General features: G+C 40.8%; 1 protein-coding gene across 5 annotated transcripts; it reads right to left on the bottom strand.

Annotated features, from left to right (window-relative positions):
• Positions 1–2623: 2623 nt before the first annotated feature.
• On the bottom strand, positions 2624–10766 carry tcea3 (transcription elongation factor A (SII), 3). 5 transcript variants are annotated; one of them, XM_031853379.1, is made up of 21 exons: positions 10488–10766; positions 9706–9768; positions 9440–9545; positions 9221–9311; positions 7468–7995; positions 7272–7385; positions 6913–7014; positions 6748–6816; positions 6547–6654; positions 6346–6414; positions 5850–5909; positions 5612–5683; positions 5415–5483; positions 5242–5304; positions 5087–5161; positions 4219–4379; positions 3988–4044; positions 3692–3846; positions 3421–3567; positions 3220–3291; positions 2624–3120 (listed from the first exon to the last, which is right to left on the bottom strand). In XM_031853379.1, exons 1-21 carry the CDS (start codon positions 10554–10556, stop codon positions 3112–3114), a joined length of 2259 nt encoding a protein of 752 aa, XP_031709239.1. In that variant the 5' UTR covers positions 10557–10766; the 3' UTR covers positions 2624–3111. The 5 variants fall into 5 exon arrangements, with proteins under 5 accessions (XP_031709239.1, XP_031709240.1, XP_031709241.1 ...); XM_031853380.1 differs by having other exon boundaries at positions 5087–5158; XM_031853381.1 differs by lacking the exons at positions 7272–7385; positions 7468–7995.
• Between the last annotated feature and the right edge of the window lie 5873 nt (positions 10767–16639).

The raw sequence follows: 16639 nt of genomic DNA, 5'->3' as shown, positions 1-16639 counted from the left end.
AAATTGCAAAAACGTGGGTTCGATTGATTTTACTTTTCTTTCTTTAAGAAACATTACATAAATATAAATGATCTACTAAAGACACCATTGTTCTTAAAAGAGTTTCAGAAAATATGTCCAACCACAACTTTATACTGTCCCAATCCCATTTATAGTTGAATTGTTTTGTGCTTTTAATCGCCTGACTGATTATGTTACGTCAGGGAAACTGCATGCCTACCAAGACTCATTTATTTCCATTTATAGAGCGGCTGCATGCAGCCACAACAGGAGGCTGAGAGGTTACAGACTCATAACACTGCAGAGAAACATTTCAGACAAGGAAGACTTCTACAAGTCAACAAAGCAATACGCTTTTAAGAATACCAACACTATGAGCTGTATAAGCCACATGATTACAAGAGTTATGAATATAGATATAAAGAGTCTGCGTCTTGCACAGACTTCAATTTTAGACTTTTCAAGACAAATCAGACCACAATTAACATATACCTTTAACACACAACTGAGCGCAGTGTTAATGTTGAAAAATTCCAGCAATGTCTGTTTTCATCTGACAGAGATTAAATTATGTCCAAATGTTCTACCGTGTAGTGAAGTAAATTAATCCTGACTGACAGTGAGTGTAACTCCTGAGGTCTGGTTGTTTTGAAGAAGATGGAGTTATGTGATTGGTTGATGCCTGTACGTACGTGGCTGTCAGTGATGGATTGACTGCAACATCTATAGTGAGTTTACATCACAGTGCCTTTGATTTACTCGACGTGCCGTATATAGTATGTACTGTATAGATGTCTGAGACTTTTCAGGAAAAAAAGAGACCAAAATATCAACGTCTCAGTCTGAATGCAGTGCATGTAAATGCATGTAAACGCATGTTGTCAAAAATATACTAGTGGGAGCTACATTTCTGAAGCATCTGAACATTTCACTGGAAAATCTCATAATGATTAAACCTTATAATAACACAATCATCACAATACTTCTTTTGATTCATGATCGAGTCAAACTTCATCTTCAATTTCAAAGCCAACATTTTGCCGAGAGTCCATCTGCATACGTGAATTTTTATCTGGAGTCCATTTTTTATGCAGGCCTCACAATTATGCACATGTGATGCACATGATATGACATGTTTTTTCTTTTTTGTTCTATAACTGGTTGTAAATTAAAGGTTAAGGTCTTCTAAACGTCATCTCTGATGCAGCAATCCCATCAGATTGATTGCCCCCAAGCTACAACGTGCAACATCGGTATAAAAGCAGACACATGTCGTGTTGGGTATTCACTGTTGGAAAAGCTTATACGGCTAAGGCTAATAATAAAAACATGAAAACGTGGAAAATATTTGATCCAAATCTATTTACTTTTATCAAATTTGCAGTGATCTTATAAACTATTAAAAAATGTCATGAATTGTTTCCATTATTTGAGAGCGTTGTTCATTTGGGGTATAGTATGAAGAGTGTTGCTGCCTCAACAGCTTTTATTTTCTCACAACTCTTCCCACCAACTGTTGGGGACACGGAGGTCACAGAGCAGAGCAGCTGCAACTAAATGAACAACATGGGGAATTATGTTACAGAACCCATTAACAAATTAGAAATGTCTTACTTGCTTGTGTTTTTTGTTTTCCAAGGTAAAGTCCAAGTGAATGAAAGGAAATTATTTTTAAACTCCTCTTTATGTGTAGCTGTTGGGTTGAATTTCAGAAGACATTCGTCTGCTTACTTTTAGATTGCAGGATGAAAGAGGGATGATGATTTTAACACCAATGCACCAGGGCAGAATAACAGCCAGCGTTGATGCTTCCTGACTTCTGCATGCACATCAACAGAGGACTTATCATGGTGGAAATGATGCAGAAAAAGTAAATGAATGTGGTTTCATCTGACAGGAAACCAGATGGTGGATACTCAGCCAGAGGGCGGCCGGGAAGCTTTTCCTTTTCTCCAGACCATATTTCTCACATTACCATCAAATTTTATATTTATATACCGAATGTACTGCATGCAGTCCAATCTCTTCAGGAACACAGATGTGATAGAGTATGGTTTGCACGTTGCTCAATACACAATCATATTCCTCATAAGTATAGGAAATTCAGTAATGTTCAGGAAAAAGGTTTGTTTTTTGTTGAATGGCTTTAATATTGTCACATTAGTCTTCAGCAGCACTTCCCTCTGGCTTTACGAGCCAGCTGGACTGTCACTAACAAGCAAGCATCTGATGCATTTGTGGTCGGTAACCTGAAGAGAGGAAAATTCAACTGTGGGAACTGATGCTGCCTGTGTTTTGAGTAATGATGAATTGTTGCCATCTACTGTATGTTTCCAGTTGTGCAACAGAAAAACTTCCAACTACAGTTGCACTATTTTCATTAAAAACATGTTTCTTTGAATGAATATTCATCTGTGCCATGAATTACAGATATGTTTTTCATATTTATCAAAATGTCAATTTCTATCTCTCTTGGAATATTAAAACATTGTAGATATAGCAAACTGTAGCTGCAATGCATAGTTTTTATTTATTTCTTCAGTTTAGTCTGTCCCGTAGAGTTTATTAAAATAATTTTTTTTAAAAATAGATACTGATAAGAATTTAAAGAAATATAGGAAAACCTTATCATGCGCAAATAAAATAATAAGAAATATGCATCTAAACCATACTTAAAAATAAACTGAATATTCTGTCTGTCACAAGACATAGATGACGATGCAGGAAGTGACACTGAGTAAGAATGATTCTCAATTTTTTGTTTTATTAAACGCGAGTTTAAAAAGCCATCATACGGATGATTTATGCATTTAAACAGCTGCAATATGATGTAGCATATTAACTGGATAATTGTTCAATCATGACAGCACCATGATCATTATTGTTAACATTCATCAAACTGATGTTCATGCTCAGTCTTCAATTCCACATAACGCAAACCCAGATTATTAGCACATGCTTACAAATCTCAAAATGTCAAGTAAAAATTATTAGAACACCATTATCTGTTAAAACCACTAGCTGCAATACTTTATAACCCCCCCCCCCCCCATTATAGAAAACAATGCAGTTTGAAATGCTCAGGAAAAATGTGGTTTCATCTGGAAGGCATCAGCAGAACTGAAATTTAGAAAAATAACAGAAGTATTTTTAAAATTACACAAACAAAAGATTAAGTTAAGATTAAGTTATTGAAACAAAGGCCAGGGAAAAACATACCTTCCAGCGGTTACCACACTCATTGCACAGAACGAATGTGGTCATTGGCTCATCAGCACTGCGTGTCTGCACCTAAAACACACACACACACACACACACACACACACACACACACGAGGTTTTGTAGCTGTAAATAATAAGCACCAGTAGGTTTGTGATTGTTTGTGCGTTTCTGCATGTTCATGTACTGCGTGTGTTTACCTGGTTGTAAGTGCAGTTGCTCTTCCTGCACTTCTCGCACTGCAGCAGGTCGGTGCTTGTGCCACCAGTTTTGGCCATTTGGTGCTCCCTTATGGCCTCTTGGGTGAGAACATTCCTCAGCTGTTTCAGCTCATCGCTGGCCATCTCCTACTTAAACACAAAAATGTGACTAAATGGAGCAGAGGGACGTAGAAGAGTGGCATAAAAGTAAATCTGGGCATCAGGAAAGAAGTTCATAATTGGTTTAGTGTGCAGCTGCAGGGTTCTCTACCTCAGCAGACATGCTGGCGATGCGGCTCAAGTCAATGTTTCCTGCAAGGACGTTTCTGCGAAGCCCAGGGTTCTTCAGGTCCTTCAGGTTGCTGATGCGGCTGCGGACTCTGTTTTTATATTTCATATCTGTGACCTTTGTCTCCTGGTAGATATGTGCGACCGTGCAGTCAAGGTAGATCTGATCGTAGTAATAATCAAATGTAAAAGGCAATACTTTTCATTGGGGTGATCACTGAATGAACATATTAGTCAAATCAACCATAATGTGAAATAATTAGCTACATTGAAGGATATGATCTTCAATCTCTGCAGCCATGCTGTCACAGTTTGTTGTAAAGTTCTTGTAGTCGTCTGTGAAGACCAGGAAAAAAAAAATCAGGTCAATCTGCACACTACAGTGACATTTGTGTGTGTTGCTGCTAAGGTCCACAATTTGCATACGTGTTACTACATTGTCCATATATTTAGAGCGCATCAGCTGCAGTAGTAAGTGCTCTCAGTTATAAAGTGTATTCTTAGCCTCACTGTCTGTGCGCAGGGCAGCTGCCAGCAAGTCGATGCACTTGTCTCTGACGGAGTCTCCGGTAGCGAGGTGAGGAGGCAGTGGACCCCCGGCAGAACTGAAGCTGGGTGACATGGGGCTGGTCGGGGTGGTGGGAGATTTAGGGGCATCGGCTTTGCTCTTCCTGCAGACAAAGGACACATCAAAGCACAACAGAGCAGAGTGTGTGAAGCCTTAACATCTGGTGCTTCTGACCTGATTTGACTGATTTGGAGAGAAGTTACCGTTTCCAAACTGGGCCTGGGGTTTGAGCTAGTGGGTTTTTTAACATTTTTTTAACCTTCTCAGGACCATTTTTGACATTAAATCTTACTTAATAGATGTATAAGACAAAACTGAGGCCTTTTCCACATGTCAACTGAATCCCATTCATCGCTGTTCAAGCAGCCATTTTTTGTCCATTTGGGGAAAGCGGAACACATCGGCATAGCAACACCTCATAAAGTTGACATGGCTGACGTGTTAGCAGAGGATTGCCAATTTGCACATCCAGCAGGCATACCAGCAGCGTTGATTTAGTTTTGTGCTTTTGGCCACCTATATTTTCACCAAAAACATCAAATCTGCTGCTGGAAAACAAGGCTGGTCTTCAGAACGAACCAAACAGTAAATTCATGGAATGTAAAACCAAAACAAAGCCAGCTGAAAGATGCCAAAATAAGCTGAAGGGAAACTGCAGAGTGATGTGATATTTCTCTGCAAACAGCAACACCAAGTTCATTAGCATCAGTCTTATATTACATGCAAACTTAAGAAAAGGCTAGATTGAATATAAAATAATCAAGAGTATCATCAGCATACATTAGAACAAAAAGAATCATATTGTAATACCTGTCTATGCTGTCGGTAGAGGGCTTTCTCTGTGGAGGTCCATTCTGAGACGTCTTCGAGCCTTGAGACTCTCTTCTATGACATAAAGTCAGTAACGTCGTTTTTATGGTTTCCATTGAAACAAACCTGCGAAACTTTAATGAAAATAATTTCACCTTTCAACTGTTAGCTTCTTCGCTGGTGGTGAGCTGCTTGTCTTTGAATCAGTGGATTCTCGTCTACAGTAAATAATGAGACAGTTTCAGTAAATCTGGTTTTATTGGCAATGTTTATTTCAATTTCATTTGCAAGTATGAGTGAGATTTAAAGGGGTGCGTACCAGTCCTACCTGTCAGGTTTGGAGTCACTTGGTTGACGTTTCACAGGCTGGCCAGCCTTGGAGTCGCAGGAATCCTTCCTGCAACAAAAGAGAAAGAGTTAAGACACCGACACCAATAAAACACACACTTGGGATTATGTCGGACATGAAGTGCAGTGGATTCAAATGCAATGTACAGGGGAATGTATTTTCCTGCTCCTGCACACCTGTGTTTTTCTTTTTTGACATCCAAACTGGGCTTTTTCAGAAGCGGCAGTTTAGAGTCTGATGAATCTTTCCTGACAAAAGGAAACATTTGTTTGATTCTCAAACAAATCCACACACAGTACAAGTATAAAAGAGTAAGCGCCTAATGTACTAAAAACCAATTAGAGCCGTTTGAAGAACAGACAACCAGCATGTTTCACAGCTTAACAAGCCCTTTCACACTAATGACTGGCCAACCTTTCACTCTTGGCTTCGTCCGAGTGTTTTTTAGGTACTTTGCCATCCGATGAGTCTTTCCTGCAAAAAGAAACAGTCTTTGAACCAACAAAATATCTCCATCTAGACATGTTGCTCTTTTTACAGTGACTTACTGTACACCAGCTTGAAGTAAAGATTTGAATGGTTTCCTAATATATCAGGATATTTAAGCAATATCTGACAAAGTTTGTCCTTTGAAATTCTGTTAATCTCACAAAACTGTTCAATAAACTTCAAATTCAAGACTTATCTGAATCTAAAACAGTCTTAAGTATTATCGTTCAATATTTCTTCTGCAGCCACTTACAAAGAAAAAGCTTCATCGCTGATTCAAAGCTCATAAAAAGTCATTCATCGAGTCTATATTTTGTCTAAGATTAGCGAGAAACAGAGATTGCAGTCTGAGGTTACTGATCCTACAGATACAGTAATATTTCAAGGATGAATGAGACAGAATCATTTCCAGATCCCAGACCTGTCTCTCTTTACGGGATCTGACGTCTTCTTCTGTGGGGGAGGTTTAGAGTCTGACAACTCCTTCCTGCTGTGACAAACAACACAAGGATTCAATGCAGAGAAGAAAACTCCGAATGAAATCATTCCGAAATAATCATTCCAGACGCGTCCAAGGCGCTGACTACATGCGGACCATAATAAGAACTCATCTGATCCAGACCTCTCCTTTTTCCCGTCCAGTGAGGGACGCTTCAAGGGGGGAGGAGGTGGGGGGTGAAGGTGAAGAGGAAGTGGAGGAAGAGGAGCGTTTGGGTCAGGAGGCTCTTTTCTAAATGAGAAAACACCTTTGAGCTGATCTGAGTCGCTTCATAATGCAGCAGTTATTAATGTCAGGCAATGCAGTGGGTATGCAGACCCTGACCTGGGTGGAGGAGGATGAAGGTGAAGAGGAAGAGGAGCAATTGGAGCATTTGGATCCGGTGGAACTTTCCTGATGTGAAAAATCAATATTTGTTTTGAGTTTCTATAGAACTTTTGTCTGTGTCTGCACTAAAGTCACTCAAACATGCACCAAAGCACGCCTGACCTCTCTTTCTTTACTTCCAGTGAAGGTCGCTTAGTCGGCAGAGAGGCGGGTTCAGGAGCATCAGGACGAGGATGTCGGGAGGAAGAGTCTTTACTGTCCTTCCTGAACAAATGCCACAAGAGCACAGATCAGAGAGTCCCAAATGCTGCTCAAGCTAAATGCAGAATCTGTTTAATAAAGACATACCTGACTCATTACAGCATGCACCAAGCACAGCAGGTAACCTGTTAGGCCATGAGTCTGGGTTTGAAACTGGAGGCAGACTGCCAGTGCATACGAGTGACTCACAAATGGTTAAGTCATGCAGTAATGTTTCAGTCCATCATGCTCTTCAGCTCGGGCGATGCGAGTGCCCTGACCTGTCCTTTTTCAGGTCCACAGAGGGGCGTTTGATCAGGAGAGGAGGCCGAGCAGGTCGAGGGGGAGAGGGGAACCGGGTGGGATAAAGAAGACTGCCGTCCATCACTCCCCTCCTGAAATAAATAATTCAATCTGAAGCGCTGCTGTCTTGTTTTGGGTGTGTAATAATCAGTTTTTGAGCCACCTCCCTCTCACCTTTCAAATAGTGGTTTGTGAACAGCACGTTTCTCTCTCTGGGGTTCCCTCGGAGGTCTCTCCCATTGTGGTGAGCTTATCGGCCTCTTGTGTCCGTTTTCTTCTCTGCGTTTCTTCTTCTTCTTCATGTCATCTGCGTAGCTGTGCCTCTTGGGCTCTTTAGGCTGTTTCTCCTTTCTGACTTCTTCCATGCTTCTCTTCTTTGGTTCTCCTAACGACCTTTCTTTCTTTGGTTCTGGCTTGTATCGCTCACTCTGCAGATCCTGTACATTCTTCTGTTTCTTGTTATCCATTACCAGTAGAGTATCTTCTCCGTGTCCTTGTTTTTTGGGTTCTTCTAAATGCTTCTCTTTTCCGATTTCTTGGGGATGTTTCTCATTTTGGGGCTCCTCCAGGTGCTTTTCATCACTGGGGTCATCTGTGTGTCTCTCTTTGTGTTCGTCAGTATGTTTTTCTTTTCCGCTTTTGTCGGGGTGTTTCTTGTCAGGATCCGAGTCGTGTTTCGGTTTGACATCAAGTCTTCTGTGACTAACAGAAACAAAGGAAGTATCATCTTTACCTCTGTTCAAGAGCCCGCACACATTTACGAGTTTCACTTACGTCAGGTTTGTTGTTGTAATGTACAGTAACTTAGGCCCCATTTGGACAAGGATGAAAAATAAACCAACAGGCCCTTTGATGAGCTAGCAGTGTCTTTACTTTGTCCTTCATTGTATGAGTTGACTGATGTTGACAGGTGATCTTATTCTATTTCTTCAGTTGTCAGACTGTGCGCTGAGCTGATGAAACTAACAGTAAACACAGCTCTGTGTGTAAAAACTCAGAAATACATTTTTAAATGCACACACACCACGACAGAAAAGACTTAAATTACAGGACCAGTGAAGAGCACTGGTAATATTGACGTCCACCCTACCTTCCCCGGAGGAATGAATCCAGTCCGAATGGGACATTCGAAGAGAATTCAGTGATTCAGATGAAAATGTCATGAAAAAACAAATAGGAAGACATCACAACTTTCATAGCCCCTTTAGAAATGTCCTATATTTGCACTTGCAAACATGACAACCGTGACATATAACCAAATCACAGCCTCAGTAACAGGAGCATGCATCATCATGTGTGCCCACACTTTAAGCATTTCTAAGGTCCTCAACTGAACAGATGGAAACATTTTAATGGTGCGTTACCAGAAAATATGACATGAAATGCGGCTTCTTTTATCGCTTTATTTGGATTCTTTTGAATTATGATCATAAAGCACTGTCCTTGGTGCTGCATATTGTCTTTGAACACTTGGATGACGTGAATCCACTTACAGCCGTCAGTGGGTAGAAAACTGTTCTGGGAAAATAGAGTGATTCAAAAGCCTCCTTGGCAAAGCAAAACAAACAAGAGTCGGCTGCTACAGTGTAACTCCCGACACTTTCTATCAGCTGTTCATTTCTTGAGTGCTTTTTGACAGAGCTGCTTGGGTGAAGCTGCTTTCAAGGCAGGTATTTGTATACACACGCAGTAGTTGTTCACTATTACTGTGTGGTAATACATAAACAAGAACAAATACTGTAGGTCTAGCGCAGTGCATGACAAACATCTCACCATTTCACCGAGCATCTGCACTTCCATCATGATTCCACGTCAGTTAAGATTCTCAACATTTTATTGAACACATTTATTTGATATTGCCTCTGCTTCTGTGTTGAATATCATGTTAGCTGTGGCGTTTCTGTGCAGCAGCTGTGACAGTACTGACCTGCTCTGTGTCTCAGAGGGGGAGCTGTTTGGAGACACTGCTGTGTTGCTGGAGTCCAAACCGTTATTCATTTCAGCTGCTTTCTCGGAGTCTGCGGTGTATGTGTGTGTGGGGGGGGGGGGCGGGTATCATATTAGTAAAGCATTCAGTGCATTGATGTATTTATTGCAAAAAACAACTATCTAACTGCTCAATAAATCATGTATCAAATTCAAGTACCCAGAAGTCTTTTCCAGTCTTTAATGAGGAACTTTGCCAAAGAAATAACTTCCTCGTCAGCCGAGTGCTTCCTGATACCGTTCACAGACATGCCGATTCTTGTTTCCTTAAACAAAACACACACACACACACTTAAGTATACATTGTGAGCCTTAATAATCATGCAGTTACCACATTTGTAATGTTAATGACAGTCAAACTAACAGTCGAAAAGCAAAAGTAAAACTGTGCTCTAATGTAGACCGGACATACATACTGAAGCCTACCTGGAGAAGTTTGAGAGTCACATTGAAACTTTTCAGTTCCCTCAGCAGGTCCATGGCACCTTCCTGCACACAAACAGCAGTCAACATCTAACTTCATTTTAAACTATAAATCTAGAAATATGACAATGTAAAATGCAGATGGGCTCGCACGCAAATGTAAACATTAATTTAAAAAAAACACACACAAACTGATAAGTAAACAGTAATCGTTTTTTAGACAAACACATATTGATTCCATCAATTCAAATATATCCCATCATGCATTAAGCATTTCTGTTACTGTTTGCTTTATTCTAGGAACGTCAACAGTGTATATTGACTACTATACTGTCGTTTACAGTAGCTACTCTTAATACAAGAGCGCCATGATACAACTGTTGCTCTGGTGTTTGCAGTCAGTCACAACACCCACACCCCGCCTAACACCACCCACACACACACACACACACACACACACACACACGACCTTGCCCACAGCCCGCGTTGTTTACTTTCTGTTGCATGAGTCACTGTTTGCAAAGAGTTGTCGACAAGTAGGTAAAACTTGGCTCATATAGCGCTGCACACCGAAACGTCCTGAAATGTATGCAAACACCTGTTGAACATTTGTTACAGCCGGGCTCATATTACAAATGTGCACACTTTGGCGAATACACCGATTCAGACTCATCGCCAACGTAAATCTGGAGGAAACCGTTTTCAGAAGAGACCTTACGGGCCTTCTGCACAGCACGAGGTGGCAGGACAACGCGCCACCTGTGGGTGTCAAAATAAGGACTCACCGTGTTATTTCGAGACACCATCTTGTCCAGTTTTTTAGCAATCCGAATGAGATCTTCCTCTTGCGTCATCGCTGCATTTACTCGACTAACAACGAGTCAACGATGTCGATTAGATCTGCTTATTAAAAACCGTGAAATTAGGTCAAAACAAGTGTGGAGCCGCTGCAGGTCGGACTTTACGCACAGCGCACGCTCCATTCAGTCCAGAGGCGTGTCCTGCAGGATCGCAGCTGACCTGCGCGACACATGACAACAACTAAATATAGACGCTGGAACGCACACATTGCACAGAACAAATGTCTAATTTTCAGGGGGTTCGTTTAAAGTCAAACTCTTTCAATGCTTTAACATATTTGTACGGTCAAATCTGTGATCTTACTGGCTCCATGTTATGTCTACTACAGTGCCAGTTGCTGCCGTGCCAAAGTTCAGCTTGACTCTGGGTCACAGTTTAGAGTATTACTCAAGCACTAGATAACACAGATGAATCCAATATGTTCAAGGCGTTTGTAGTCTGTTTGCAGATGGTTAGTGTACTTTGGGCAACGTTTTCACTTTCGTTAATGTTAAAAAAAAAAAAAGTGTGCCTGTTGTGACTGTTATTTTTGTTTATACGTGTTTGCCACCAGAGGGTGCTGTGACGTAAATCTTTTATCTCAAACAACTTCACAGCCCCATTGATGAGAATTAACTTTGTTTCCCTGTTTAACTCAAAACGCTGAGCTTGCACACAAACTATCACGTTCATCTCGATTTGCTGACATTCACTTCTTGCAAATGTGAAACATTTTGCAGCAGGCTATAATCTCTGAGCTCACATTGAGATTATATAAAGATTAAGCCTTTTCAATAGTATGTTCTTCTGCTTTTCAAGGAGGAATATTTACTGATACATGTCTGTTGAGACTGTGGGGCTGTTTTCCAAAAAGTGCAGAAACCACCCATCGAAGTGATCTTAATAATGAACTGGAATAATATAATTTAAAATAACACAAGCCTGTAATTGCACGAGAATGTGCTGCTTTAGTTAGCTGAGGTCAGTTAAACAAACATTTAGAAAATTAAATGACTCAATATTACCTGAGCAAGTGCTTTCTACGAGGTCCTTTGTATCCAATGTGGGGAAAAATGTAATCTTTGACAACTTCTTGGAAGCAATCACTTACAGACTGTTTTCATTCCAAATCTCTTCCAGGGGAAACACGCTCCCAGTACTCAAAGGCATGAAGGCTTACTCCCACAGTCTGCTGGGAATGGAGGCCCACTACAGTTCAGATCAGAGACGTCCCTGCTGCTGGAAGTCTCCATCGTTGTGGGAAGCGAGGGCATGGGAGATGCAAGTCGCAACACTCGGCAACAAATATCAGTGGGATGAAAGTTTTGAGGTTTTAATTGGTTTGTATTTCTCTGTCTGGAACATACTTATTGTAAATGGACAGTTAATGTACACAGCAGGGCTCTCAAACATAATTGTATATCATTACAGACCAGTATTGGCCCGAAAACTTAAACCTCTGCCCTCAAGGTGAAGTGTAGCTGTGTTCATATCTTAAACTCTGAAACATGAAACATGTCCCATTAATCTAAGAGCAAACTGTGACACTCTTGTTTGTGGTGCGGGGATTTTAAGATAACTGCGTTAATGACCGCAGGTGAAAGTACAGTCTGAAAGCTTGTCAGGCGCAAAGAGTATTAGCTCTTTACAACGCTCTTACACAACAGGCTGAGCGTATAACCCTGTGACTGGCAGAGAGATAGTGCCGGCCAACTAGAGAAGTGGGACAGCTACCTGTGGTAAGAGAGCAAGCAGGCCAAGAGGAAGGACCAGTGATCAAGATCAACCTCCTTTTAACACTGTGTACTAAACCCTTCAACTGAAGAAAAAGAGCTGCTCCCCCTTCTGCGCTTTGACCTCTTTCCCTGCGACCGGACTAGATAGACTCTCAGGCTATAATGCACAAAATATTATAATACTTTTAAACCTGCAAAACAGCAGCAGAAACAAGCTGCAGTCACAACATTGACATATTAATTGACTTGACACTTTATAAAGTGGATATAGCAAACATCTTAACAGTAAGCCTGTTAACAGTTGCGTATGTACACACACAGCAGTGTGCAGGGCAACATTAGCTTTCATTTGGAGTCACGTTTTGTGTCAACCAGATGAATTTAAGTTACTTTTTAAAATTGTGAGTGCAGGACTTTTAGTATTTTTGCATTCTTTTACTAAAGGATCTGAATACTTCTGCCACCATGTCAAAGGAGATGTGCACATAGAAAACCAAATTAGAGAAAGATTCGTATTCCTTGAGACGGACAAAGGAATATAGGTCCATGACGTTTTGTGCGCTCGGTGAATCTCCCCTCTCTCTGGTGGCTCTACATGGTTACCTAACTGCATATGTGTGCATGCCCATACAATGCACTGAAGTACCCTGAACATCAGCTGCTGCTGGGTTTGACAGTCTATCATTAGCCTCCGCGGTCTGACCACATCAAGTAACATCTTGTCTTTGCTTTTGAATGCACTAGAAAGTTAAAGGCCTACTGTGTTGGTCGAGCTTTCCAAGCAGAGAGAGGAAAGTAGTCCCTCGCCCCTCATTGTATACTCTACAGTACATCACACGTGCTTTAACAGACAAAGACTTAACACAGGGAACATCCACCAGCTCTACTTTCCTATCCAAGCACCTCGCCCAGCGCTGGTGTCTTTCCCAGTCACAGACTGGAGACGCCAGGCCTGGGCAATTATGGCAATTTTTGGATGACATCAGACCAGAAAATTAATGATTTCATTTAGCTGTCAATTTTTTTTCTGGATCTAGTGCAGGATGCAGAACCTGTAATAGAGCGTGTCAAAACAGAGTGGGAGAATTGTTTAGACGGTCACATCTGCAGTTGGCTGGAAGGTAATCCTAGCCTGCTGGGGTTGGTTTGGCTGCTAATAATGACCACTGTTTGGCGTTGGCACTCGCAAAAAAGTAGGTTGAATCTCCCGAAGAGGTTGGACCACCCAAAGACTTTAAGAACATCCTTGTGTCTTCAGCTGTCTCTTGAGTCTCTATTTACTGCCACACACACACACACACACACACACACACACCGAATCTGACATATCCAGAACTGTTTTGGTGGTGCCACTATTTTAGGCCGCATTTGACCAGAATAACTGGTGGTGCCACCGTTAGACACAATCCAACCAAAATAACTAAATGACAAACCAAACTTAATCTGAATTATGCCCTGAGCAAGATATGTTTAACCTCAATCCTGACTATAAAAAGTACCTTTACCTTTAGTCACCTGAACTGCAGATCATGAAGAAAAGTATTCACCTTATCACTGCACTGTGAATAGCACAAAGATGCATTGAAAGGCAGAAGAAAGCTGGAAAAGGACATGTGAAATATGTACTATAACTTATCCACGACCGTTAATTGCACATTGGCACACAGGACAGACACTGAGTCATATGTATAGTGTGTCTGCAAAAATATCCTGTGGTTTTTCCCAAGGCTGCGATTTGATCTCTGAGCTCCCTTCGTTTGTGTTTGAGCTTCGGCTTTATGTTGACAAACAAGTGCATAACTCCTTTGGCCTGACATTGAAAGGGGGGGGGGAATCCTTTAAAATAAAGAACCAAATGAGTCCGTCCTGAATGAAAGAGCAGCTCGAAAGAATGCCGCAATTCTATGCTTTGATACAATCGAGTCAGACGACTGATCAAAAACTGTAACTAGAGTTCAATAATTGCTCTCATTGCTAAATAATCTAGCTGTTTACAAAGATCCCATCGCACAAAGCCTCTAGATCAAGCTGTGCTAATTGATGAAGTGAAGTTCATACGCCAACAGCCCAGATTGTGTTAGTGTGTAAATCCCCTCTTACTCTCATTTCCTCAACTGCCCACTAATCCAATTAGAGCACCGTAGTTCAAAACCTGCAACATCTTCCTTTTCCTTTCCGTATTAGCAGTTTTATTACTGCTTTCTGTTGGAATTGGATTCTGTTAGCTGTTTATGCACAGGGGCTGCAGTGACTTTATAGAAGCAGGAATTGGACTCGATGCAAAATGACGCATTTAGTCGTAGACATTGTGTGAAACCTCTAAACCCCCAGATGTCACACATTTAGGTTAAATCAAGACTTTGTTTGGCCTCCTTTGGAAAAGTGTCCAAGTGTGTACCATTTTACAGGTTTCGAACAAGCATAAAGCAAAGTATTCACAATGTCTTAAGGATGCAGTTTACCAACACACTAGACAACAATTAAAAGTTCACCTGGGTGACTTCACTGCTGTCACGCCCACTTCCTCTGGCCTCTAATGTCAGACTGGCAATCTAAAGTGCGAGTTGGTTAACAGACCTGTGAGAAGACAATATGGTGTCTCATCTCTGTGTTCATCCGCTTTATTAAAAGTGTGTTGTACATTTTAACAATCCATGGAGCTTTGTGACTGCGACAACACTTGTGCAGCTTTTTAAAGGGGAACTCTCTCTCTCTCGCAACTCACACAAGTTTATGGAAGTGCAATATTTAAATGGTGGATTATCTTGTTAGTCCCAGTGGCCAACATTTTAAATAAATATCCTGCAGCTCATTTTACCGACCAAACAAGATGTGAACATCTTTTAAACAACTGAAAATGCATTTCTTGAGATATTTATAAAATGCATTTTGAAAAGTCATTGCACAACCTTGAAGAGAAAAATAGCACAGTTATATTTTTAAAGTAGCTGATCAAAAATAGTGACACATTTTGCTCTCTAGGAATGACTGTTGTAAGAATATGAAGAAAGTTAACAAAATGTTTACGCTGGATATCAACCTTTCAAGAGATGAGAAAAATGCTTTTTCCTTTATGTGAATCTGCCCTCAGATGTAGCTCAGGCTGCGCTATGTGCGATATGCTGAAGACCTATGTGTGTAACAGCTTATGTGTATCTCCAGGCATTGCATATTTTTTCTCTTCTGGGCCCGTCTGACTGACATATTATTGCTTTGTGTTCCAGTTGTTTTCACCTGACTGATGATCAAGTTTTTTACTGAATACACATACATAGTGTCTTTGAGCTGCAGCCAACGGCTTTTACTGTATGTCTGGTCACCTGTTAATAATAAAAAATTGTCATTTTTGGTGCCTGAAGGTTTATTTAATTGAAATGTTGCACAGCCATGATGAATTACTTTTTTTCTGGGATCAAATAACCTTTTGCGTGCATAACTGTGGGCCTTGGCCCAAAAAAGAAAGATCAGTGCATAGTATCCTCTTTTTCCGTTTAATGTACATTTCTCCCCCTGACAGGATCCGTGGGAGAAACCGACAACAATGAAATCGGGCACTGTCCTGGAAAAATAATGAAGAACATGAAAAAATGTATGATTAATTAATTGTCATAGTTTGGTATTTTGAGAGGCCTCAGAGTCCCTCACACTGCGTTATTTGAGGAGGCTCTGGGTGTCTAAAGGTAGAGATAAGATGAGGACCTTGATTAAGTTCCTGGGTCCCATGATAAACATTCTAAAGTGTTACACAACATTGTTTTGCCTCCTCTCTGGTGTTTTAATTATACATGACTTTGTGTGACGTTGGACATACTGTATAAAGCTGAGTGAATGAAATGTTACTTTAGGTTTTTGGTATGTCCGTGTCCATGCATATACCAAGACCTCCTCTGATGTCAGATTTGTGTTGTAATGAACTTATATATTCAAGTAAGTACTGGGACTCATCGAATTATTCTTTTATTCATCTAAGAGAAGATTGTCCTGAAGTGCAAGTTGTCCACATCAGGGACACAACAAAAATAAACAAAAGAGAGAAAATCAGATTATGGGAAGAAAAAACATTTCAAAAAAGATGCATGAGCGGCTATCCAAACATCTTTCTGCAGTGTTCGTTTCAAGTTTGCGGAGGATTTATTATTACCACATGAGCCTCCAACAGCCCAAAGGAAACGAGGAATTCTGTCCAAGAGCTTGGAGGTCACACCATGGTCAACACAAGCAGACATGTTAATGCGTGGGTGATCGACTGATGATTTCAGGATATATACAAATGCCTGTGCATGTGTCTGAATGTGTGTGTGTGTGTGTGTGTGTGTGTGTGTGTGTGTGTGTGTGTGTGTGTGTGTGTGTGTGTGTGTGTG

This window comes from Anarrhichthys ocellatus, unplaced genomic scaffold (genome assembly GCF_004355925.1).
Source record: "Anarrhichthys ocellatus isolate YVR2014 unplaced genomic scaffold, GSC_Weel_1.0 scaffold13, whole genome shotgun sequence".
NCBI classification, from domain to species: domain Eukaryota; kingdom Metazoa; phylum Chordata; class Actinopteri; order Perciformes; family Anarhichadidae; genus Anarrhichthys; species Anarrhichthys ocellatus.
Note: the sequence above shows the minus strand (reverse complement) of the source record. Positions and strands in the feature narration are given on the sequence as shown.

What these genes read in the sequence shown, in the direction of transcription:
- tcea3 (XM_031853379.1), bottom strand. Translation starts at nt 10,556, where the DNA reads ATGACGCAAGAGGAAGATCTCATTCGGATTGCTAAAAAACTGGACAAG. An exon ending in GTGGACCTGAAAAAGGACAG is followed by an intron (nt 7,015 to 7,271) that starts GTCAGGGCACTC and finishes GCATTTGTTCAG; the next exon opens with GAAGGACAGTAAAGACTCTT. An exon ending in GCAACTGCACTTACAACCAG is followed by an intron (nt 3,292 to 3,420) that starts GTAAACACACGC and finishes TGTGTGTTTTAG; the next exon opens with GTGCAGACACGCAGTGCTGA.